The sequence below is a fragment of the Phyllopteryx taeniolatus genome, chromosome 10 (genome assembly GCF_024500385.1).
Source record: "Phyllopteryx taeniolatus isolate TA_2022b chromosome 10, UOR_Ptae_1.2, whole genome shotgun sequence".
Lineage (NCBI taxonomy): Eukaryota > Metazoa > Chordata > Actinopteri > Syngnathiformes > Syngnathidae > Phyllopteryx > Phyllopteryx taeniolatus.
The window spans coordinates 14,531,492-14,558,817 of record NC_084511.1 but is presented as its reverse complement, the minus strand read 5'-3'; the positions used below and the strand labels follow the sequence as shown (position 1 = coordinate 14,558,817).

The following is a 27,326-nucleotide window of genomic DNA, read 5'->3' as shown; positions in this document are numbered from 1 at the left end:
TCTCTCTCTCTCTCTGTCTCTCTCTCTGGTTAAGAGCGCACATGTAAATATGGGACAGTCTAAAAATGGATTAACATTTGCAAGGCTGCATGATAAAACTACATTAATCGCCATTTCTGCCCATTGCCAGTGTCTGGGTTAGAATTTCATTTAAAATAAACACACACATACATATGGTCTTTCGTTATGCAAATGTCGTTTGTCTTTAAGATGATGTAAGATATAATTGGACCCCGCGCTCTCTCTCGTTCACAGCTTAGCTCAACATGATCTGAAAGCGTCTGCTGGCCGCACTCAGCACTTTGGGGGCATGTGGGTGCACTTCGGAGTCCCCGCGCTTGCATCCACTTCTGCGCGTGCACCGCCTCTCTACGAGCAGCTTCCAGCATCCAGACAGAGTGGAATTGGGACTTTTACGCACTGATCTGAAGAATACGCTTTTTTAAAATTAGTATTTTGGTTTTTTAAAGGGGGATTTGTACTTGGTGTATTTGAGAGTGAAGATTAAGTTTCTCTTGAGGCATCGCAGTGGATGCGCGTAAGACGGTGAGGTTATGCTGATCGATTGCTTAGAAGAAAAAAAGGATGCGCCCACTTACGCACGGGCTGGAAGGATTTCAGCCCGGGACACACCTCGGATTGTGATGACCGCATCTTGGGCTCGTGAGTGCTTTGCCGGCATGCATCCGCGCCGCACGCCCTGAACTCGACGCCATCGATACACTCACATTCCAAGGCAAGATTGCGAGGAGAAGGGGGGGACATGAGCGAAAACTGCAAGCCCGCTAAAGAGGCCGGCTCGGCGCAGAGCCCTCCATCGGATGTGATCGAGCTGAATGTTGGGGGGCAGGTGTACTACACTCGCCACGCCACCTTGACCGCCTTCCCGAATTCCCTACTCGGGAAGCTGTTCTCCAACAAGAAGGGCTCCTGCAACGACCTGTCCCGGGACTTTAGAGGACGTTACTTCATCGACAGAGATGGCTTTTTGTTCCGGTACGTATTGGATTACTTGCGGGACAAGCAAGTCGTCCTGCCGGACCACTTCCCCGAGAGAGGAAGGTTGAAACGGGAGGCGGAATACTTCCAGCTGCCGGATTTAGCCAAACTTTTATCGTCCGAGGAGTCCAAACTCTTCCCGGACGACTACAGCGATTTGGACGATGCGTCCGTGGGCAGCGAGCACAGGTTTTATCCGTCTTACTCTCTAGACAGGAGGTACGGCTACATCACGGTGGCTCTCAAAGGAGCGGCGGCAGCCAAAGAAAGCGAGCCCGACTCCAAGAGTAGAAAGTCGCCGAGGATCTTCATCAGCAGCAGGATCGCGTTGGCCAAGGAGGTCTTCGGAGACGCGCTCAACGAGAACAGAGACGCGGACCGACCCCCGGACCGCTATACGTGCAGGTTTTACCTCAAGTTCAAGCACCCGGAGAGGGCGTTTGACATGCTGTCAGAGAGCGGCTTTCACATCGTGGCCTGCAACTCCTCCTTGACCGCCGCCTCTGTCGCTCGTTACGCGGAAGACACGCTCTGGTCCAATTACGCGCAGTACATCTTCTACCGTGAGTCCAGCGCGCACGCACGCACGCACGGCATCGGCCACAGCACACATTTCGCCGTCACCGCTCATTTGTATGCACTTTGACAACTTTTTGATGTACTATTTGTTTTAATCCGCCTCACAGTGAACCTTCCACCTTCCTTTGTGAAATTTCGACTTCCCCCACACCACCCGTGCTTGTGTGGGGTTTCTCCGGCTTTCTCCCACATTCCCAAAACATGCATTTTAGCTCACGTGGCCCAAATACTGGCACCATCCCCGAAGTAAAACAATACAGTTCATTGAACGAAGTGAAATGTAAACTGAAATGTATAAGCACGCCAAAACATCTCGAGCACAAGGGCCATACATGCCACAATGTCTCAAGTCGAACACAATATGTTCTAAGACACAGGTCAACCTTAAAAACATGACTGTTGCTGATGTAAAATTCTTTATTTTGCTCTTATTGAATTATTTTATTGCACTGGTGACGGTGTACAGCACGTTCATGCATTTCTGCAGACGCCACGGGTTCGATTCCCACCCACCGACCCAATGCTCATGCAGCTATGACCGGTCGCAAGCACAGATTTAAAATAAAAATAAAAATGGATGGGTTGCGTCAGTAAGAGCATCTATTGAAAACCTGTGCCTCACAAATGACATTGTATTATTTTGTGGCAATAACTCAACTAGGCAGCGTGGTTAGCACGTCAGCCTCACTTGTCATGGGCTCCCCGAATTTGTGACCTTCCTCCAGGTATGTCATCTCCTTCCCAAAATTCCCAAAATTTGCATGTTATAATAACTGAGGACTCTAATTTGTAGGTGTGAATGTGAGTGTCAATGCTTCTTTGGCTATACTGTATGTGGCCTGCGATTAGCTGGCAACCAGTCCAGGGTGTACTCCACCCTTCGCCCAAAGCCAGCTGCTATAAGCTACAGCTCACCCCAACCATGACGATAAGCGCAACAAAAAAGGATGGATGAATTTTTACATCAGGAATTAGCTGGGCACAATGGGGGTAGCATGGTTCGCATGTTTGCCTCACAGTCTTGAGATTCAGGGTTCGAATCTGAGGAGCCCTGATCTTACTGTGTGGACTTTGCGTGTTCTCCCAGTGCCTGTGAGGGTTTTCTCCAGGACAAAAAAACAACAACATGCATGTTAGTTTCATTGAAGACTATATTGTCATTTAGTGTTATTGGTTGTCCAGGGTGTGCGATGCCTCTTGCTTAATGTCAGCTGGCATATTGTACATAGGTGTAAAAAATACAGACCCTTTCCAAAAAATTTGAATATCATGGAAAAGTTTATTTCCATAATTCCATTCAAAAAGTTAAACTTTCATAGATTATGGATTCAGGGCCCACAATTGAAACAATTTCAAGTATTTATTTGTTTATTTTTACATAATTTGGGCTTCCAGCTCATAAAACCCATGAAATCAGGAATTCTAAAAATTTAAATACTGTGAAGAAATCAGCCTAAATTTTGCAGGCCATAAATGTTTTAAACTGAGTGTCCCACACTAATCAGCTCCTAAATTCAAAGCACCTGCACAGGTTTCTCCAGGTGTCATTGAATTGCTTCAGTTTGGTCCAATTGTCTCAGTTGGGTTCAATATGGGGAAGACTGCAGACTTGACAACTGGTCAGAAGACCATCATTGATACCCTTCATAGGATGGGTAAGCCACAAAAGTTCATAGGTAAGGAGGCTGACAGAGTGCTGTGTCCAAGCATATCAATGGAAAGTCTAGTGGAAGCACACAATGTAGCAGGAGAAGATGCACCAGCAAAAGAGATGACCGTGGGCTTCAGAGAATTATCAAACAGAGAAGATTGAAGAATCTAGCAGAAATCCAGAAAGAGTGGAATGAGGCAGGAGTCACTGCTTCAAAAACCACCGCATTCAGACGCATCCGGGCTACAACTGTCGGGTTCCTCGGGTCAAGCCACTTCCGAGACTGAGCAAAAGTTGGAAGCGCTCAACTGGGCCAAGGGGAAGAAGGATTGGACTGTTGGCCAGTGGTCCAAGGTCCTCTTTTCCGATGAAAGTGTGCCTTTCATTCGGGAATCAAGGTCCAAGGATTTGGAGGAAGACGGGTTAAGAACAGAACCCAAGCTGCTTGAGGTCTAGTGTGAAATATTCAGTCAGTCATGATTTGGGGTGCAATGTCCAGTGCAGATGTTGGTAAACTCTGCTTTCTTAAATCCAAGGTCACCGCAACCGTCTAACAGAATGTTTTAGAGGACTTCATGATTCCTTCTGTTGAGGATCTGTATGGAGATGCAGATTTCTTCTTCCAGCAGGACCTGGGCCCTGCCCATACTACGAGAAGCACCAAAACCTTGTTGGATGCCCATCCCATCACAGTGCTTGACTGGCCAGCCCACTCGCCGGATCTAAACCCCATTGAGAATCTATGGGGTATTATCAAGAGGAAAATGAAGGGCACCAGACCCAAAAACAAAGAACTGACAGCAAGCATCAAGGAAATCTGGGCTTCCATAACTCCCAGGCAATGCCACAGGCTGATTGCCTCAATGCCGCGGCGCATCAAGGCAGTCATTCAAGCAAACAGATTCCCAACCAAGTATTGAAGATTAACAGATCATTTTGAAAGTACCATATTTTGATTGATTTAATGTGACCCTAATTTATTTATTTTTTCCCTCCAAAAACTGAGAAGTAAATGGTGATTTCGTCACAGTATTGAATGAATTCCTGATTTCGTGGGTTTTATGAACTGGAAACCCAAATTATAAAAAAAATAAACAAATAAATACTCGAAAATGTTTAAATTGTGGGCCCTGAATCTATAATCTATGAAAGTTTAAATTTTTGAATGGAATTATGGAAATAAATAAACTTTTCCATTATATTTGCATTTTTTTTTGTCTGTATATGAGTGACTGAATAATCCAGCCATCTATCCATCCATTTCTGTACCGCTTATCCTCACTAGGGTCGTGGGCGTGCTGGAGCCTATCCCAGCTGACTCTGGGCGAGAGGTGGGGTACACCCTGAACTGGTTGCCAGCCAATCGCAGGGCACATGTAAACAAACAACCATTCGCACTCACATTAACACCTACAGGGAATGAAGAGTCTTCAGTTAACCTACCCCGCATGTTTTGGGATGTGGGAGGAAACCGGAGTGCCCGGAGAAAACCCACGCAGGCACGGGAGAACACGTAAACTCGACACAGGCGAGGCCAGATTTGAACCCGGGTCCTTACAACTGTGCGGCAGATCTGCTAACCAGCCGGCCATACAATTTAATCCAAATTCCACCTGACTGAATAGTCCTCATACATTTTTTCATTATATTTAGGTATATTACTATTGCCACATTTCTGCAAATCGTGACCCACCCCTTTATTTAATCAACTGCAGATCAGACAGGAGTCTATTGGGGTTGAAGTCTTTATTTGTGTAAACATGTTTTGGGGGCTAATATTGTCAAGTGTCCTATTCTGCACCTGACTCACGAGTGACCCAATTTACAAGTTTTTTTTTTTTTTGCGTTACGAGCCGTTGCTTGGTAGATTGTTTTTTCATTTATTTATTTTGTTGCAAGCCAATATTTGCAAAACGAACAAGCTTCAGCTTCACTGCCCCCCCCCCACCCAAAAAGGACAGTCGCCGATGCACTTTCAGCCATTTATGGAACAGTACAAACAGTCAAACGCACAAATACAAAATAAGAACACTAGTAAACTAAAATACAGTCAGGTAAAACTTATGTCCAGAAGCTCACTAAGACTAACTGGCCATGACCTGATGTCACTCACTAGTCCACGCCCCTTGAAAGCACACATACAACACTACAGCTGTCGTTATTGTGACTCGGGTTGTCCAAACGTACAGTATTCACTCTTTATATAAAACTAGTTTATTTCTTCACATTCTATTTTTTATTTTTATATAATACAGTGCTTTTTTTTAAACTTTTTTTTGGGGGGGGTGCTGGAGCACATTAATCTTAATATTGATTTGAATTGGAGTTAATTGAATGAGTTTAGTCATTAAAAGAATTAAACTCAGAAGTCAAGGTACCACAGTAAAAAGGTATATTATGGAGAAAACATCAAGAACATTGGCCGACAGTGGAACAAATAAGTAACGTAGGTCTCTCACTTCAATACTACACAGGGAACTAATGTGAAGGACTGTTTAGGTGTTGTTGTTCTGGTTAGCATTGGTGTTCAAAAGGGCTCAGCTGTTCACTGAACTGAAGAACTACAAAGAAGGGTTGAGTCACAATCCTGCTGCACCTCAAGTCGATGTGTCATGTGTAGACATACTGTGCCTGCCTGCGCCTATGAATTATATAGCACCGGTAGGCAGCAGAAAAGAGAACGAATAAAATCTGACTGTCGGTGCTTCATTCTCTCATATCCGCTTTGTACTTGGAGTTTCTTCATCAGCAAAAAACAGAATTAGCTTCAAATATGGCTTATTTGCAGGGAAGAGTTGGACCATATGGCCAATTAAAAAATCACTTTGTTCATTATTCTGAATGCTTCCCTTTGGAATTCAAGAAGAAAAATCCCTGTTGGTGTGTTCAGGTTAGAAGTGCAGGGAAGCGAGTGAGTGAGATTTATCTCCATCCATCCATCCATCCATCCATTTTCTGAGCCGCTTCTCACACTAGGGTCGCGGGCGAGATTTATCTAAAATTTTGTTACTATTGACAACATCTGAAGGGTGTAGCCTACACTACAGTGAGTGAGTCATTTAACATGAAATAGCAGCTCCAGGTCCAGGTTAACCCCACTTCCTGTACATGGACACTGTTCTGGAAAGATGGTTGGGAGCGGAGGGATTATTTTTTTTTTGAGCGGCGTGAGGAAAACAATGAATTTTAAGAAAAAAAGAGAGGGACTTGGGCTGGAAGGAAAAAAGAAGGCAAGCAGATGGAGGCTGGAGCGGATGAAGCAAGAGTGATAAGGGAGTAAAAGTTGCATGAGGCCTGGCCAAGGGGTAAAGAGAAGTGAGGCAGAAAAAAAGGGAGAGGGAGCTGAGAGCAAAAACACTGATTGAAGTAAAGATCTGACACCAAGGTTCATGGGGGACTTGGAAGGCAACAACCCATCATTTTGGTGGCATACGTCAAAAGACAACACACATTGTGATGCGAGATAGGATTCCACAACCTAGTCAGGACAGAGTTGTCATTTAGCACAGTGCTCAATATCCACTTTAACCTGGTTCTGAATATGGGACAGTGGCTGACCTAGGGCAGGGTCTTCGAAATTTGACACATCAAGGTATTAACCGTGCCAAATTTAAATGATTACAAAAAAAATATGAAAATTAGAAACGTATATAAAATGAGGCTTCAAAGTGTTTAAAAATGAAGTCGTTCTCTCTGCTCTCAAATGTTGTGGGCGTGTCTGCTGAACGCTCTGAAACCACACCCCGCTCAACAACGACCTGGAAAAATTGATGCTACTTTGCTTAAGCATCTTTCTTATGCCTCCACATACTAAATGTTGGAAGTGTGAACATTTCTCCACCTAAAGCCTTCAGTTTGCTGGAATATATACCACCTGGTCATCGCAGGGCTTTTCCCACTTTGAAAACAATGCGTTCTTAAAGCGGCCACCTCATTGCGATGATGCTGGCTGTCAAATCAGATTTCTTTTCTCCCCCTCGCTCTATTGCCTTCTTTTTGTGATGTGTGCGCACTCATCTCCGACAACAAGGTGCTCTAATTTGGCAAAGCCAGCCCAAAGGTTCATACGCTGGCTTTCAAATCGGACTGAAAAAAAAACAAAACATCTTTGCCTCTATTTGCTGTCTTCACCACTCTTCTGGGTGACACATGCACACTCACGGCTGACAATGACTCTTCAAAGAGTATGCATTTTCTGGGAGTAAGCATAGCTAGCCAGCTAACCCCACGTCGCATTTGCACTGGATAACCGCTAACGCGAACAAAGGTGCTTGAGTTCTTAAAGTATATAGTGGGGGAGGTGCGACTCATGCCCAACTGCGTCACTGGGCCTGGTTTCAGCCACGCCCCACACACTGAAACAGTAAAAACAGATTATCTCCACAATTAAGTACTACATAGTTCTGAGTCTTTGGACGTTTAAGCAATTATCTTCAAACAGAAATTCACTTTCCGGGCACAAAAAGAATGGTCTTATTGTTATGTACATGCTTGTAAGTCAGAGTTCCACTGGTATAGCTTGGAATTTAGGTTTTCTTTGTGTGAAAAGGGCAAATCAATACTATAAACTCCATCAGACTCTTTTCTCAAAATCATTAAGGATATCCTTTATGCTGTTTTGTGCAAGCTGCCTCATCTCTCTATGTTGACATAGACTCGAGCAGTTATCAGTTCAGGATATTACAACAAGTTAGTACAGTATTCTGAAATCAAGGGACCAGTTAAGACGCTGAATTCCCATTTCTTTTATGTACAGTACATAGTACCCTGCTGACTAAATCAGATGATTCCATTCGCCGATTCTGTCTTGGGGAGATCAAGGCATTTATCAAAGAAGTGTTTCTTGTAACTGATGGTGATTAAACCCACATTTGAGCAAGTGCAATTTGTGCATCCTTTCAAACATTTATTTGTCCCAGGGGGCAGTTTTTGAATAAACTTTTCAACAAATCTGTCATAAGTAGTTAGTACCTATATACAGTACTCATATTTAACATAGTTATGTGATGTCCATACATACAACTAGAGTGTCGTGAGAAAATATTAGCCCCGCTTTTCAAATTCTTAATTTTTTGCAGTTACCCCGCTTTAATGTTTAAGACCCTCAAACACATGTAAATAGCAGACAAAGGTGTTCTATCAGGTTGAGGGCAGAACTCTGTACAGGGCAGTCAAGTTCATCCATACCAAATTCTGTCACCCGTGTCTTTATGGGCCTTGCTTTGTCCACTGGTGCACAGACATGTTGGAACAGGAAGGGGTAATCCCCAAACTGTTTGACTGTCCAAAATCGCTTGGTATGCTGAAGCTTTCAGAGTTCCTTTCACTGGAGCTCGGGGCCAATATTTTGGACATTTCCAACTTTGTGGAAGCAGTTTTGAGATGGCCCCATCCTGTTCCAACATGACTGTGCATCAGTGCACAAATCAAGGTTCATAAAGACACGGGTGAGAGAGTTTGATGTGGATGAACTTGACTGGCCAGCACAATCCTGACCTCAACCCTATACAATACTTTTGGATGAATTAGAGTGGAGACTGAGAGGCAGGCCTTCTCGTCCAACATCAGTGTGTAACCTCACAAATGCGCTTCTGGAAAATTGGTCATAAATTCCCCCAAAACACACTCCTAAACCTTGTGGAAAACATTCCCAGAAGAGTTTAAGCTACTGCAGAGGGTGAAGCAATGTTGTATTAAACCCTATTGATTAAGAATGGGATGTCACTTCAATGAATATCTGAGTCAAGACAGGTGAGAAAATACCATGCACATGGACACATCGTAATAAAAGCATTGCATACACTACATTTTATTTCGACTTCATAAAGGTTGTGAGGCCTGGTCAAAGACTACAGTGGCCAAAGGATGGACTGTACTCTATGGGTACAGATTTTTGCGGAAACACATCACAAATCAGACAACAAAGATGAACGAAACAACTGTCTATCCTGCTCATCTAAACACAGATAGAGATATATTTTCAAGTATTTTAATTTTATCATTTCAGTTTTTTTGTGGTGAGTGGTGGTGCGGTGCCGTAACAGCCTCTATTGGCCTGCTGCCACAAATGTGTGTGTGTGGTTTCAGGTGCTCGGTCAATGCAAGCCCAGTGATATTGGATATAGGTCACCTGAGAGTAGCTGTAAATAGACAGTCTGATATAGGCACGAAATTGGAATTAGGCATATCTACAGTGTAAATGAAGCCTAATACAGATATTCTGGTTGCAGCAGCTTGACAGCATCCAGAGGGATTGTGCAAAGGGTTATTTATCACAAAAAAAGTAGGTCATCCTGCACAATAAGGACATTGGCAGTGGTGATAATATTCCCGTTAGGACTAACAATTCCAAACTCACAGCTGGCATTTTGGGACAATCTTATTATCACTAATTATCTCTAGGGAAAGTGAAGGGTGTTGGCTGATTAAAAAAGAATCTGCGTTCCCAAAATATTTCCCTGTCTCCAACCATCCACTGAGACACAATTTGGAAAGATGAAGGGTAACCTAGTTTAAGGGCTCCTTAATCAAATCATACATTGCCGGCCAGTGAACATATACAGTTCACCTATTTGGGTTTTTGGGGTGGAACCTATTCTCAGTAATTTACTGAAAAACATTTTTTGTGCTCTTTCTGAAACCACCCTAAGATGCAACAAGATGCCTCCAAAGCCTTGACTTATAGAAAAGTATTAACTGGTGTCAAGGAAGTACAGTATGTTGAAGTGAGACATCTTGAAGATCTTTGTATGTTGGGGAGGAGCTAAGTTTAGCCGGGGTTGCTAGACCACTAGACCATGTCATTTTAAGGGTAATTTTGTAAGATTAGTTTGAAATGAGTGTTTTGGGATCATAATTTCTACCATATTTATGCTTTAACTATTAATAGACGATTATAAACATTTTGGGGGGGGATGTCAAATTTTTCACTGTTTGACAGCTTGGTCCCTAACCTTCACAAATAGTGGGGGTTTACAGTCAATAGAAAGTCTATCAGCTCAATAGAAAGTGTACCAGCTCCATCCACTTCTGTTCCATTTCTCGAGAGATTGTGTGAGTACATGTTGTGTGGTGGCACATGGTCAATAACTACAAGGTGGCATGGAGAGAGGAGGAAAGTAATCCATTGGCAGGCTGTAATGGAGGCAGCAATTGGGCCAAGCCTGTTTGGAGTCAGAATGGATTGGCGATGCCTCCAAGAGATAGATTATGCCAAACATGAATAACTCATCCACTTCTGATGGAGCACCTGTGCAGAGAAATGGTCAGAAGTAAGTCATGGCTGTGTGCCGCTGCCATTTTGCACTACATCACTTCAAGTAGACGTGCCTCACCTTGGCAGCAAATAGGATTTTATATTGGAAATGTGCAGACTCAACGGGAAAACATACATATTTGAATCAATCATTAGAAGATGATCAATATATATATAGATAGATCGATAGATAGATCTATCGATCTATCTATCTAGATCGATCGATAGATAAAGATATATTTCACAGCATTATGCATCACACGACTAATGAGCCTCACTTGAATCTGACCCAAAACTTTAATACTCAACTTTTAGGATGCCATTTAGGAGGCCAAAATATATATACAGATACAGAGTACACATAGGAAACTCATTTCTGCATGATGAGCATTTAAAAAAAAAAAAAAAAAAACACTCACTGGGCAATTCATTAGGTACACCTGCACCATCTAATTAGGTGGAATACAAGGACTCTGAGGTATCTGAAATGATAATTAAAAGATATTCCATTTGTTAAATGTGTTGTCTGCTGTAGCCATGCCTGAGGAAGAGCACATTCCTTCTGCTGGGGTAAAGCTGGATAAGATGTACTATTGATAGTCCATCATTCTGAAGAGACTATAAAGTACAGGTAAAAGAACATCACATACACATACAGTGCATGAAAAGCGTAAGAAGCTGACGTCGTTGCCTGCTGGAGGAGTTCCTCTTTCCAGGAATTAATGTTTAGACTGTACTCCAACACGGTGACATCATTTAGGCTTTATAAGCAGGTGCTGAAGGCATGATAGGCAGAACCCTCCAACTGGTTAAACTGTTGGTAGACATTGGCTTGATGATCAGGCAAAATTCTCTTTGACCAACTAACCTGTCTCAACGAAGACTTCCGTCATAGCCCGTTGATCATTCTCTACCACTCTAGGGAGACAGATGGCCTGATTTAGCCACAACAACTGTATCAAACATTAAGCATTCAGCACGGTTTATTGAAACACGATTGTTTAGTTGAAAATATACATTTATGATGCAAAATTGTAATTAGACCTAGTTACTTTGCATAAATCCTTAGTTTTCAGCTTACCAAGTCTTTTGCTGGTTGACATTCTGCTATTCTAGACACTGCAGTATTGTGCTCCGCAGGCTCCACTCTGCTGCAGAGGCCCCTTTTCTTGCTGGCCTCAATCTCCTCTTGAATAACATTTCCATTCCTGACAATGGCTAACAGCCACACGTTGAGAAGTAAAATACAAGGGATGCATGTTCGCATGACGTGTGGTTTTCGTCATTTCAGCAGTACTTATTACTTTGAAGTGGAAAAATGAAAGACATTTTTTATACATCCCTTTTGTGCAAGTGTACTTAAAGTGTAGATTGGTATAAGTGTGGTTATTTGTGAAGGTTCAATTCCAAGTACAGGTTGTCATTGTGATGCTACCAAATAACTCAAGGATTCATCTGGATGGTATCGCTCACTCATCACATTGGAGTCTGTTGTAAGTTCCCCATTGTAGCCCCTCAATATCCGGGTCAATTGGTCCTTTTAAACAGTGTTTGAAAAGGTGAAACAAGTCTATGCATGTTTCGTTGCTGTCTGACATCCATCTCCTTAATGATCCCTCCAGGGAGGCCTTTAATGGCGGTTTGGATGGTGTAAAGTGGAAGGAGAGGACTTTTTAGTACGTCTCTGTCTGTGACTTTGTGGAAGTGGAGTAAAAATAAAGCGGTTACAAACTCTTGTTGTTTTGTTACATGCTTTAAACACATTTAGGGAGGGCTGTCACTATCAACTCTTTTTAGAATCGATAATCCTATCTTATTATCCCATTGTATAATCGAGTAAATGCCATCCCTGACCTGAACCACTCCACCCCCACCCCCTGTCGTGGCCTATTATTGAGTTGAGTCCCCGATCTAGTGTTGTTCCCCGTGTATATGACGTAATCAACGACTGCCGATCTGGCATCTATAGGACAGCTCACGACCACGACACAGCCTGGCTGCACCATGCACTCGTTCTTCCTGTGGAGCCAAGCTCAGGTTAACCCCACGGTTCCTGCGCTTTGGTCCTGCGGTGCTGCTGCCTGGACTCTTACTTCTTGTCCCGCCTCCCCGAAGACGTGTGCCGTCAGACTGTGCTCTTGGCGACAGCACGCGATGACCGGGCGGGGTCTGATCGGTGTCCTACTTGTAGTGTGGCCATTCGTCTGATCCAAGACACAGAACAAATTTATGACATCATGTCTTGAAATTTTACATTGCGACCTTCGTGAATGAGAACAAACGTCAAGTACTCTGAGGTCGGCATGAGACAATTTTTCCACTCGCCCTAGTTAAAACACACTTTTTAAAACTATTCTGCCTCTTTTTTCCACTCTCTTGCTTGCAGTTCTACGTATAAGCGATTTATCACTCCCAGTAATAGTTTAATGTAAAACTGACACATTGTATATTTCATTCATTCATTAATTTTCCCTACTTCTTATCCTCACTAGAGTCACGGGTGTGCTGGAGCCTATCCCAGCTATCTTTGGGCGAGAGGCGGGGTACACCCTGAACTGGTTGCCAGCCAATTGCAGGGCACATATAAACAAACAACCATTAGTACTCACATTCACACCTACGGGAAATTTAGACCTCAATTAACCTACGATGCATGTTTTTGGGATGTGGTAGGAAACCGGAGTACCCGGAGAAAACCCACGCAGGCACGGGGGAGAACAAGCAAACTCTGCACAGGTGAGGCCGGATTTGAACCCAGGTCCTCAGAACTGTGAGGCGAATATACTAACTATGAAATACTTTTCCAGAAGAAACCGTGTGGTCTTTAGATGTATGACAGTTGTTAAGACCCACATGACATCACATAATTACACTGTGTGCAGAATTATATGGTAAACAGGAATGTTTCAGAAATTAAAAGTGAGGTTTAGGCTTTCTTAGGAGAATATCAATATGTGGACAATTATTAGGCAATTACTGGTGTGCAGAAGCCCGCGACCCTAGTGAGGAGAAGTGGCTGAGGAAATGGATGGATGGATGGTGTGCAGAATTGTTACGCAACTAAATGAAAAACACATTTTCCCATCTCACTTTTTTATTTTCATTTGTTTAAGTGAGAATCATAAAAAAACTTGTCAATAGAAATCGATAGAAACTGATGTATATAAAAAAGTGACCAAAAAGTAGCCACCCTTCTTTTCAATAACGGTGATAAGCCATCCATCCATGGATTCTGTTAGTTTCTTGATTTGTAGTCAATCAAGTTTTTGTGCAGCAGAAACCACAGCCTCCCAGACATTCTTCCGAGAGGTGTAATGTTTTTCTTCACGGTACATCTCCCGTTTAAGAACTGCCTACAAGTTCTCAATTGGGTTCAGGTCAGGTGAAGAACAGCATCAGTTTTTCATCTTTCAAGCCTTTACTGGCTTGAAATGTGATGGAGCATTGTACTACATAAAAATATGTCTTTTTGAAAAATGCAGACTTCTTCCTGTACCACTACCTGAAGAAAGTGTCTTCTAAAAACTGACAGAATGTTTTGATACTTCATTTTGAGCCCATTTTCAACCCGAAAAGGTCCAACCAGCTCATCTTTAATAATACCAGACCATACCAGTATCCCCGCTCCACTTTGCTGGCATCTGAGTCGAAGTGGAGCTCTGTGTCCATTAGTGATCCAGCCACGGGCCCACCCAGCTGGTCCGTCAAGAGTCACTTTCATTTCATCAGTCCATAAAACCTTTGAGAAATCTCTCTTTAGATATGTCTTGGCTCTGTCTATAGGCTTCAGCTTATGTGACTTTTCTTACCTTGGTGATGTCTCTGAATATCTTGTACTTCGAGGTATTCCAGGTAGGTTGCAGTTCTGAAATATGACAGAACTTAAAAATAATGGGTTCCTGCTGGTTTCACCCTTGATTCTTCTCAAATCCTTGGCAGTTAATTTGCATCTTTTTCTCTCAGCACATTTCTTGCGACCCTGTTGACTATTCACAACAAAACATTCGATGGTTCTGTGATCACACCCCAATAGCTTAGATATTTCAAGAGCACTGCATTCTTCTTAGAGAACTTTGATAATTTTTAAATTTTCACAGTCAGTTAAATCTCTTTTTTGGCCCATTTTGCCCTCAAGAAAAGAAGCTGCCCAATAATTACGCACACCTTTATATATCCTTAGGCCACACCCACACATAGAAATACATCTGCTATGCTTAAATCCATTAAGCCTTCAGGTTTATCAAGCTGGGAGCTAGGAAATATCCCTAAAAGTGATATGGTCAAAATACTTACTTGCCTAATAATGCACACAGTGTATATTTTAGACCAGCAGCACGGTGGATGACTGGTGAGCATATTCACCTCACAGTACAGAGATCGTCGGTTGAAATCTGGGCCCTGGCCTCCCTGTGTGGGTTTTCTCCACATACTCCGGTTTCCTCCCACGTTCCAAAAGCATTTGAGGCATGATAGGTTAATTGAAAACTTGTGAGGACAAATGGTACAAAGAGTGGATAGATGGATATTTTAGACCAGTTTTTGGGTCAGATTGTATTCACCCAACAGCAAAATCACATTTCACCCATTTTGGGGTATACAATCCCAACCCAACATGCAGGGAGGGTCACACCTATAACCCAGCCCAGCTGGTTTACAATAACCACTGACTGGGTCGGTCCAACTTTAGGAATGTGTCGAGTTACCAAAATAATCCATATTGGGATATTTTTTAAATAGGCAGTTTTCAGGGTGTTCTACAGCTTAGTAGGGGACCTTCTTCTTGCTTATAATTACGCCGCATCCACAACCAGTAGAGCTCAGTTTTGCCTGGCATGTTGTGGCACAACATGGTACTACACTGAAGGTGCACCTCTAAATAATTCGGACTTGCCTTAATACTGTAAAAACCCATGAAAATGATTGCTTAAAAATCCAAGATATCGTAGAGGGCACCAATGATAAACTGTATAACGTCTATAGACATTTCAGCCTGTCTGCATTGTTGGTTAATCTATTTTGGCAGTCACCTTTTAAAAAGGACAGAGCACTTGTCAGAAACGATCAGCAGGAGAAAAAGTCTGTTTCGCGTAAAAAAACAAAAACAAAAAGAATAAAAAATACTTTAGCTATAGGCCACAAAGTAGCAAGACATGTTTGCGGATTATAGGTTAAGTACTCCAAAGCCTACGGGGCTCCCACGTGTAACCCTGGAATATTGCTCACTATTTGACGTACTGTCTGGGCTTATTTCAACACCATTGGCTGGTTGAGTGTAAGCACCTTATATTGACACATTCAAATGTATGCAAATGTTCCAAGACGCTGTGTGTGCTGCCAATCAGTGAGGCAGCTGCAGAGATGCTTGTGCAGCAAACAGGATCGTCGTGGTCAAACGGATTTCTTTCATGCTATAAGGACGGTCACTTTGCAAGACTCTTTTCCCCCCCGCTGCTGCAAGGGCACACTGACCTAATTCGTAAGCTAACAAGCATGTAAACGACACTCCCCCTGAGGCAGTGCTAGCTAGTCTAAAATGTATTTGTGTGGATGTCAAAGAAGGGGACACAAGACGGCTGAGAATATCCGCAATTTACCTGCCAGATAAAATACCCTGAAGAAATATTTATTTAAATAAACTAAAAATGACCAAAACTGTCCTGAAATTATACCATACAACAGTTGATGTAACACTCATGAGAGTTGCTGTGTGAACTACAAGAGGATACATATATACAGATAATCAGACCCAAATGTGAGTCTTCCCCCTTCCAATCAAAGACAGCAAAGGCTCAATTCTTGGCTGTCTCTAAAAGATAATCCTGAACGAGTATCCCGTGGGCATAGCCTATAATATTCCTGAGCACTTGCCAGATATTCACTAGACATTCCCCCCCCCCCCCCCCCCCCCCCTTTGCAACACTAGAGAGGAGCAACTGGTTGTGCTCAGTGTTTGTATACTGTGTCTCGAAAGTCGTTCCCCACAACGAAAAGGACAAGGAGATGAGTTTGTAACTCGAATGCAGTTACCAGGTAAGCTATCAGTTAGCATTTCTTTCATTTCTTGTTCTACTTCACTTTTTTCTTTGTATTTTACAGCAGTGTGGATGCAGGGACGGAGCCAGAGAATATTCAGTGGGATGGCCGGTGTGAGATCAGGCCGCAGTTTTGGGGTGGGACATAACGCTAAACGTGTATAAAATAGCCATCTAAAAAATAAGGAAATAATTAAGCCACCTATACACTGTAACACTGCATTGTTTAACATTCAGAAGGTAGTGGAATTATCTAATACACAGTTAATGCTTACTGAGTATAAGAAGTCCAACCTTCTGTATTACTCCTAGTCTGACAGTATATACAGTATTTAGCTCAGCAACACAATGTTAAATTAATTTTACCGTTAAAGGTCAGGGACACAGACAAACTACAAAACAGCCTTTTGAGGCAAATTAAAGGCTCATAAAAAAATTACACACAATTTAATTCAATACAAACCCCTGCTCCCTTACCTATTACAGTATTTTACTACAGCTGTATTCTGAAATTACGTTTTATATATATATATATATATATATATATATATAGATAGATAGATATATACCCCGCGACCCTAGTGAGGAGAAGCGGCTCAGAAAATGGATATATATATATATATATATATATATATATTCTACTCTTCTATTCTATATATTCTACTGTCATCATCCATGACAGAATATAGTCTTTACACATCCTTTGTGTTACTCGCCAGCATAAACTGACGTGACATTAAGTATGAGTGTAAAATGTCAACGATTGATTTGAAGGCATCGTAATCTTACCGTACGTAAACTTCTGACTTTGAAGAAAGAAATGAAAATTTGCCTGAAAAATCCTTGTCTTATTCTTCTGGCATTTAGCTAGTAGCAATGGTTTTGGAAATCTTATTTTACCTAAAATAGGAAACGTTTAGTCTGATTTCATGTCAGACAGTAAGTCTGTAAGTAAGACAGTAAGTTCTTTGTTTTTTTTTAAAAGCATAAAAAAAGCAAACACGTTACACAAATTCTATAAGTATTTAAACTCACCCTATGGCTTCTACACACAACAACATACGTGTGGGAATACAGGTACTTCGTACTTCACTTGCGCTTGGCACTAGGTACGTTCAAAGACCACTCACACCATAGTCATTAGACTACAATAGCTAAACAATGTGGGGTTTCTAACAGAGTGTGCAGGTGAAATGCTTCCTTGGTGTACTGCAGCTCCTTATAAATATTCCGCCCAAAACACGCACGTTGGGGGTGACCATAGCTATGAATAGGTAGATACAACATGTGCCTTTCGCACTACGTGCCAACAGCGACACTAAGCTAGGAGGGTAAAAGTCGTCAGCGCATTACATATGTGTGGATGGCAAGAAAACAAAAAAACAAGGATGTCGGTACATTGTGCTGCATATACAGTTGCGTACATCACAGTACAATTACGACAAGGAAACTGGGAGTAACCTTTCACCGTCAAAAATCTGTATTTTTTGTTTGTTTCTTAAATGTTATGTATTGAGAGCACATGCTTTGCCGTTGACAAAAAAGTAAATCTCATGAAAATCACAGATTTGGTTATGTGTGTGCTGTGTTGGTCATCTTGAGTACATTAAACATGAGTAGTAAGCACGCAAACATGTTGATTTTTTTCCTTGTCATGTGTGGGGTCTTTCCCATTAAAAAAAAATATTAAAATGTTAAAAAAATCACTCTGTGTGTACCCCTCTGAAGAAGTCCTACTGTAAATAAAAATGTTTGCTGCTTCAAATGCTGAAGATCGAGTTATCACTATAACTCACATTTTCACAGAGCTTTCTCTTCCTGCCCATTGGGCTCATTCACCTGCAGTTTATATTTAATGTGAGCGAATATTGCAATATTATTCCATTCCATAACTTGGAATCTAAAAGCCACTTACCTATAACAATACCAGCTAAGAAGCATTCTCATTCTGTACAATCATTTTCAGGTTATATTAATGCGCCCCATACTCTTGTTCCTCCCTTAGCAAAATACTTTTAATGAAGAAGATGAGGAATGCTTTATTATTCCCTTGAGGGTACAAGTTGCACACTCATAGGGCAAGAAATGCTCACTTGTACAAACATGACGTGATAATGCAGCAGAGCCTGTCGTAAAGTTATTCTACAGTTAATTCAAGTGAAAAAGGAAAAATGAGCCCAAAAAGAGAACTGCATGAGAAGTCATGGGGCTTCAGTGCCTTGCTCGTGTGCATCTGCAATTCCCAATTTTCTATTTTGGCTATACCTGCCGGTATATATTCTTCTTCTCCTTCTCGTATTACTCTTCTCTTTAAGTGTTGCAGAAAAACTGAAGAAAAAGCAAAACAGTCATGTACAATTAATTGTTTGTTGTTCACTAAACTGAGATCTAAACTGAGTCTCATGACATATGTTGCCATGCATGACAGCGGTTCAAACAGTGATGTGTAGTTTTTGTTTTGTATGGCTTAAGAGACATGTTTTTCTAAGGACGGTTCCCGAACAGAATGTTCTTGTATTTAACCTTTCAGGCCAAGCCCCAAAACTCCTTTCCCAATGACAGAGTATATGCAAGAAGTGTGTTAATTTAGAAGCAAGCAAACAAACTCAGTGACATTTGCGTTTGTCTGAGCCCGCTGCCTTCAGTCCACATCATGTCCTACTTCTTCTGCCATTTAGGACAATTTAACAGCTAAAACGTGTCATTTTAATGAGCACCCAAGCTGGTGAAGTTACGTAAAATGAGACGCCACTCCTATCAGGACAAGCATTCCTGCTCTCCTTAAAGATGCTCTCCTTAAAGACAGAATGGAATTTAGCTTGGGAGTGTTACTTATGAAAAATGCGGAAGCAGAGTTTGCTTTGTACATCAGTTCCAGTCTTTTAATGTGACGGTAACAGGATCTCTTAGTATGGACCTGAGAACAAAGACACAACGATCAATGGCTTCCCTGAAAGATACCAGAGGATGCACGCCCACTTGTTTAAACATACCCACACATATGACTTGACTGTGTTTCCTGGTATCACTCTTTCGTGGCTTCCCTCCTCATCTTTTGGCCACTTCAAAACTCCATCACGAGCACGAGCACATTTTGTTTAAGGAGCCACTGAATTGAATATGAACTTAAACTCCAGGCTCGGACAAGCTCCACACTCAGAAATACCGTATTACACTTTGTGCCAAATGGATTCACAGAGTTTTTAAACAACAATAAGCAGAGTGCCAAGACACAAGAATGGGAAGACATTTGAGTCATTTATTTGCTATCCTACATATCCATCTTAACGGCCATGTACTTGTACACTCTTTGACGTCACTAGTAAGACACTTCAGCGCAGTAGTACAAACCCCAATTCCAATTAAGTTGGGACATTGTGTATAATGTAAATAAAAACAGAATACATTGATTTGCAAATCCCTATCAACCTTAACCTGCAACAAAAAGTTGGGACTGGGGCATGTTTACCACTACGTGACATCACCTTTCCTTTTAACAACACACAATTTGCATCTGGAAACTGAGGACACTAATTGTTGAAGCTCTGTAGGTGGAATTCTTTCCCATTCTTCAGTTGCTCTACAGTTTGGGGTCTCCATTGTCATATTTCGCACTTCATAATTCGCCACACATTATCAATGGGAGACAGGTTTAGACTGCTGGCCAGTCTACTACTCGCACTCGTTCACTTTTACTGAGCAGGCTTTGTTAGTTTTGGTGAGGGGAAACTTAACCATTTATGCTACAAGTTGGAGGCACGCCCCAAACCACGTATGGTATAATTCTTTTGGAATGCAAAAAAGGGGTGAGCCGGGAGGCTGCCTGGCAGAGAGGCCATTGCCAGTCCACAAGAGTCGTTAGGTGGAAACTCCTTCATTAATATTCCATTCAGTTGTAAAGTGGTAGTGAAGTTGCCTCACGGTCAGGGAGGCCATGCTAGATATGTATATATCTATATATATAATTTATTTCATGCAGATGATATTGGTGCAGCAACAATTTCTAACCTAGTAACTCACGCATTTGATGAAACAAGATATTAAAAGCATGTTTCGTCTTTTGCTAATACATAACGTGTTTAGTCTGCTTGCCATTTCTTGACTTCTGATTTTAGTTTGTTTGTAAATATTTATGAAAAACTGCAGCGGTAATTTTGTTATAAAATGCTGAGTAGAATATATGAGATGTGTCCAAAAAGTTCCAGAATTGGTGTCACAAAAGATATATTTCAAAGTTTTCCATTTCAATGTGGGTCAGACAATCAATCAGCAAGTAAACAAAGAGATCCTGCAGTATTTGCTTCGTTCAGTGTGCAAAGAGAGGTGAGAGTTGTGGCAGGACAACCTGTGACTGCTACACCATGACAACGCCTCTGCTCGCAATGCCGTGAGCATCCCACAGTTCCTGGACGAGAAGAACATTGCTGTGAAGTGGCCTCCCAACTCACCCGACCAGGAGCGAATTAAGGTATGGCAAAGAAAGCTAGGAAAGTGCATTAGACTGCAGGGGGATTACTTAGAAGGGGAAAACGTGTAGTTTGGATTTCAAATACTGTAAATCTTGTCACAACAGACCTGGAACCTTTCTGACACACCTCGTATATGTATATGGTTCTACAGTTGAACTGAACGGGCAACACATACAGTATACAGTACATGGCTGAAATTAACTCCAGGTGATTTCAAGTCATACAAATCATTCCCCTACATGGATTGAGAATTGCAAAGAGCTATTATTGGGAGTTGGCGTGTTGCCTTAATGGGCTGCCCCCCCCGGACTCCAGCCTCCATCCATTTAGAAACAATACACACAACGCCAATCCCTCCTCTGGCTCCCGGTCACTAAAGCGCCTACATCCATTTGCGGAGTGCTGCTTGTCTGCTAGACTCAGCTCCATTCATTTTCTGTGGGGGGAAATTGGTGAGTTGATTGGTCTCTTTACTCATGGATTAGCCATTAAAAAGCTGTTAGTGACGCTCTCACTATCATCTCAATACGATAAGGTCATTATTACAGTGAGCGCAGAGAGGTTAAAATCCCCCCTTGAACTCTGTGCACAAGGAGCTAATGGACAAATTATTGCTCCATGTGATATCATTGCAACTGAGGACATATAATCATGCTAGAAAAAGGCCATTAAGGGGTGTTTAGGGTTACCTGCATGATTTTATCGCTCAGAAACGGATGTTGATGCAACAACCGTACTTTCTTATTTGCTAGTGCATCAAAAAGTGAGACCTGTTTTTCGAAATACCGACAGTATCTTCACAAGCCAGTAAAAGAACCGCATTTCCTCTGTTTAATTGACAATGTGGGAGGATGTGTTGAGGAAGAAAAGTTGAGGGTTATGGAAATGAAATTCATGCCCCATTATTGTTTTGTGGTACACTCCCCCGTATTACTTTGACAGAATGAAGTAAAATAAAAAGAATGGCACTGAGTCAAGCACAGACCTCCACTAAGGCGAAACAGTAATGGCAGATAATGATAGCTGGCTCATAACATAGCAGTCGGTGTAATACTATATGGTGCAGAAATGGAGCAAATTAATTTTGGTTGGTTTGGGTCCAGGACCCAACCTTACTAAAACACAAACCCCAATTCCAATGAAGTTGGGACGTTGTGTAAAACGTAAATAAAAACAGAATACAATGATTTGCAAATCCTGTTCATCCATCCATCCATCCATTTTCCGAGCCGCTTCTCCTCACTAGGGTCGCGGGCGTGCTGGAGCCTATCCCAGCTGTCATCGGGCAGGAGGCGGGGTACACCCTGAACTGGTTGCCAGCCAATCGCAGGGCACATACAAACAAACAACCATTCGCACGCACAGTCAAACCTACGGGCAATTTAGAGTCTTCAATTAATGCATGTTTTTGGGATGCGGGAGGAAACCGGAGTGCCCGGAGAAAACCCACACAGGCACGGGGAGAACATGCAAACTCCACACAGGCGGGGCCGGGGACTGAACCCGGGTCCTCAGAACTGTGAGGCTGACGCTCTAACCAGTCGGCCACTGTGCCGCCCAAATCCTGTTGAACCTATATTCAATTGAATACACTACAAATACAAGAAATCGAATGTTCAAACTGATGAAACATTTTTTTTTGTGTGTGCAAATATTCTCTCATTTTGAATTCGATGCCTGCAACAAACTGGGACAGGGGAAACAAAAGACTAGGAAAGTTGAGGAATGCTCAAAAAACACCTGTTTGGAACATTCCACAGGTTAATTAGAAACAGGTTAGTTTCATGATTGGGTATAAAAGGAGTCTTAACTAGATTCATGCTAAATTATTGGCCTCTTATCAAATAATACCAGAAATGACCTTCCAGTGTTGTTGTTTTTTTGAGAATGTGTGATACAGCGCCACTGATTTGCCCACCTTATGCAACTGTTTCTTTTGTTCAATGCTGGAATCTGTCACTGTCCCGACAGAGGGTGTGTTTAAAATTGCAGAAGACAAAGAGTTCGCTTTAAGAATAGCAGGATTGTCTGTGGTAATAACATAGAGTGGCAGATTCTGGCATGTGCATTATATGCGGCCACACAGGGTGCCATTGCTGGGGGTGGGGGGGAATAAATCAAATAAAATAAAACCTACATTAATTTATTTTTTTTTGTGTCATGGCATTAAGCATTGGTGTTTGTATGGAGAATTTGCACCCCATTGTGGAGTCGCCCTCTGTAGAAGATATGAAGGGTAGGGAGCAGAAATAGATTTATGTGATAGGGAGAGGAGATATCATACAATCACATAATAAATGATTTAGCATCATGGAAGGCCAGAAGGCAACACTTTTAAAATAATTTAATAATCTAATCCTGAACATTAAAGCAAGCCACAAAACAAAACCAATATTATTGCAATACGGTTCCTTTTAGATTTGTCATTTGTGCAATGCAGTACAGTATTTGTCTTTTTGTAGTTCTCTTTCCTTAATGTTTTCTTTGTATTCTGTACTCTGTTTATAAATGAAAATATTTTAAAGAAAATATGAGGGCCACTCAAGTGTGTTTTCACCTGTGTTTGTGTGTGTGTTGGTGCCATACAAGCTAGGACCGCCATACAAGCTAGGACCGCCACTCTCAACACGTGAACATAAATTTGTGTGTGTTTGTGTGTTATGTAGGTGGGCCCTCACAGTGGTCATCCTCACACTGCGATTGCTGCTGCAAAAGCCACAAAAGTGAACGCGAGGGAGAGAGCGGCACTTCCTTCAACGAGCTCTCCACTTCCTGCTCCGAGACCCAGTCGGAGGCCAGTTCCCCTCAGGGGACCGTCATCTGTGGTCCGGTTAGTCGACGCCCCAACATCCAGTCGCTGGACCGACCCATGCATAAAGGGCCCGCTCACATGATGCAGCAGGCAGAGATGCGACGTAAGACTGACATGCTGCGCGGCAGGACCTTCGGAGTCCGTGAGCGAGAGGCTGCCAAGAGGAAAGCCAATAAGGAGAAGATGACACCCGAGCAGGAGCTGGAGAAATGCATCCAGGACTTCCATCGCATTAGGATTCCCGATCGCTTTCCGGAGCGGAAGTACATGTGGCAATCGGAGCTTTTGAGAAAATACCGTCTCTGAAGATGGAATGGAGGGCAGCCTCATGTCACCAGGTTATAGTGAGCACCCACAAAAACACAAACTATGCTATTAGAAATTATTTTGTCCACCCAAAAGTGGAGCTTGGAATTTTGAAATTTTCAGTATTCGGGCTTAAAACTGCTCCACAATGTTATGCATCCCCACCATAAATACACGAGCACACAACTCTGAGTTCGTCTGTGAGGTGAAACAGATCCCTCCCTGTTGACATTTTAAAGTATCTGTCGACCTCTCGAGAGCGTCCGAATGGAAAGTGTGCATCACAAGCACCGTTCAAAGCGAACACTATTTTTAGCAAGATTCTGAAGAGTCGCACAATAAGTACAAGGCAGTGTGAGTCATTGATTTGTAAAGTGTACCACTGTGTATGATATGCACACGTGTAAATCAGGTTACTCCTGTCGGGGGGCTTACATCACTATCCTCTTCATGTTGGAGGCGGTCTGAAGCAACAAAGCAACCTCAGGGGCAACATCTTGTCAAGCTATCACATTATCGATGCGCTCTCAATTGGAGATGGTGCTTTGAGTTCACTATAGTCCACGGACAACACAAACTTGTAGTAGGCCTTGACAATGGCACCGCATGTCATCTCACTCTTATCATAATTGTGTAATATCACAAAAGATGGTGTGGTCGGATTGAGAAAGCACTGCCTGGTTGTGTCTGCCACTGTAAAACATTTTGTCTCATGTCATTGTTGGGTTGATGATGCTGTGTACACGTAACACAAGTGGCTATTGGATTAATCTTGTACGTGTGAATAAATGGAAATAAAAGGGTAATGATTGTATGGGCTGATCGTGAACCTTCTTAGTTACAGGCACTGAATCGGTCATTGACATTTACTGTGAGAAAAAAGTGAGTTTGCATAATATCTTCATGTCAACCTTCCATCCATCTATTTAATATAGTGCTTGTCCTGTTTAGGGGTGAAGTGTCGCCTATCCAAGCTGACTTTGGATGAGAGAACACCATGGACCGGTTGCCAACCAATCAACCAGATAAAATAAAAGTACAAAAAAAAAAAAGTAAATCCAATACTTTACATATACTAGTTTTACACCAATTCACGCTTTTACTGTAGAACTAAATTAAAAAAACTACAATGAAATAAATATTATAGTTTACTATAGTTTAGTTTATTTAACCATACATCATTTCACAAATCAATAGTGATTCCAAAATCTACTAATCAAAGACCAAAAGGTGTAGACTGAAGCCCAGTCTTATATCGGCTACCATTTGAGCATAATATCAAAAGGTCACGACAGCGCAAAAGAAAATATTAAAGGATGAAAGAAACAAACGAAAAGGTAAGATATGGTTCGAACTGGCTTGGTCTTGATTATTGCAGCACTGAAATTCATACATAATTTCATCCACGCAAAATATTGTATATCCATATATTATATAACATGGACTATGAACACTTCATTGGGTTTGAAGACAGAAGTCAAGATGATTCCTTTCCAAAAAAAGATCAGTTATGATTGACACTAAAGCGATAGTAAGCCATATTTCATACTAGTTTTAATAATTTGCCCCGAAAAGGTACCAAAATCTTAAAAACATCTCTCGAGCTGATGCAGTGCAGTTCTATACCGCTACAATAATAAACATACTATATTGTTAAATTAATATCTCTCACAGTGCCAATAAAGGCAGAATTTCTAATACATCTTTGGTAATGCGTATCATTCAATTGTTCAGGTATGCCTAATCAAGTATCCGCAGACTTTGTAACTATCGCATTGTGAGTACTATTTTTAGTGAAGTCTTTTGCAGTTGCTTTTTCCTCGTGGCATCCACAAAGAGTGTGGCCTGGGGATCATACTGCATGCTGGGAAGCCTTAAAACAGCCTGTGTGATGATAGATGAAGCAGTGCTTCTCTCCTGGGACAGCCCGTGCCCAGGGCTGCATTAGGCAACCACATGACAATATCCAGATTTAGAGAAAGACAATTGTGCTGCCACAACTCTTCTGTTTAATGTTGAACATCTTGACCAAAACAGGCAGAGAACTGTAAAAATTGCATATCCAAGGTTAACTTAATACAGCAGAAGATAAACCATTTAGTACCCTAGTTGATATCCATTCACTTAAAAAAAGAAAATGATTGGATTATGAGTGATTGTAATGATATGGTAATTGAATAGACGTGGAAGGATACTGTAATATGATTGTACTGTAATTCTTCGTACCCACACTTGACCGGAACTCATTATGGTAAATGGACTACAGTAATGAATGATTAGGACTCATTACATTATATGGACTAAAGTAATGAATGACTAATTAATCAATCAGGGTTGGGCTATGCCCGTTTCCCACTGCATGGTGACTTTTGAGACTTTTCCTTTGTCAAAAGTAATGACTAAAAGCAGCTATTTCTAGGTGATGTAGAACCACTGCTGGTTGGTCATTGGTCAATATCATCATTACATTAGAGTATATATGGCTACAAAATGACGTTAAGATTTGCTTACTATTTTTCACTGCCTTGCTGCAGTATTAAACGGCACAGTCTCCACTTTCATACGGTGGTAGCGTTTTCTTTGTGCCCACAATCTCTTCTTGAGTGATATATCTTCCTATATAAGGGAAAGTAAATACAATAAAGTTCTTTTTTGCGAGTCTCAGTCCAACTGAGGCGTTCAATGCTTATCTGACAGAATATGTAGGGCTGGCCAATTAAATTAAATTTGTCCTCACAGGGCCAGAAGGCTGGCCCTCAATAATGTCAGCATATTTCCGTCCTCTGACTAGTTGGTCAGAGCAAAACTTGTTCCAGGCAATTTCAAGTAACAAAACATGTCTGTAGCGTTTTGTAAACAGCATTTCTGGTGAGTATGATGAATTTTATTTAAATAGTTTGCTTTTGGCACGTGGACGACTGGTTAGCACATCTGCCTCACAGTTCTGAGGACCGGGCTTCAAATCCTGGCCTCGCCTGTGTGGAGTTTGCATGTTCTCCCCCTGCCTACGTGGCTTTTCTCCAGGTACTCCGGTTTCCTCCCACATCCTAAAAACATGCGTGGTAGGTTGATTGCAGACTCTAAATTGTCCATAGGTGTGAGTGTGTTTATATGTGCCTTGCGATTGGCTGGCAACCAGTTCAGGGTGTACCGCACTTCTAGCCCGAAGATAGCTGGGAGAGGCTCTAGCATACCCGCGACCCTAGTGAGGATAAGCGGCACA

The 27,326-nt window shown here is 42.0% G+C and overlaps 1 protein-coding gene and 1 long non-coding RNA gene across 7 annotated transcripts; one reads left to right on the top strand and one right to left on the bottom strand.

Moving 5' to 3' along the window:
- The first annotated feature begins 215 nt into the window (after window positions 1–215).
- LOC133484867 (BTB/POZ domain-containing protein KCTD16-like) lies at window positions 216–24,915 on the top strand. Its single transcript, XM_061788013.1, has 2 exons — window positions 216–1,562; window positions 23,652–24,915. The coding sequence occupies exons 1-2, from the start codon at window positions 764–766 to the stop codon at window positions 24,101–24,103; spliced, it is 1,251 nt and encodes a 416-aa protein (XP_061643997.1). The 5' UTR covers window positions 216–763; the 3' UTR covers window positions 24,104–24,915.
- LOC133484868 (uncharacterized) lies at window positions 9,015–17,848 on the bottom strand. 6 transcript variants are annotated; one of them, XR_009790517.1, is made up of 8 exons: window positions 17,552–17,848; window positions 14,294–14,470; window positions 14,098–14,223; window positions 12,578–12,688; window positions 11,566–11,702; window positions 11,353–11,402; window positions 10,904–10,966; window positions 9,015–10,478 (listed from the first exon to the last, which is right to left on the bottom strand). It is a non-coding gene; the product is annotated as an uncharacterized LOC133484868 (long non-coding RNA). The 6 variants fall into 6 exon arrangements; XR_009790521.1 differs by having other exon boundaries at window positions 11,353–11,419; window positions 11,566–12,688; XR_009790520.1 differs by having other exon boundaries at window positions 10,904–11,260; window positions 11,566–12,688.
- Window positions 24,916–27,326: the final 2,411 nt, after the last annotated feature.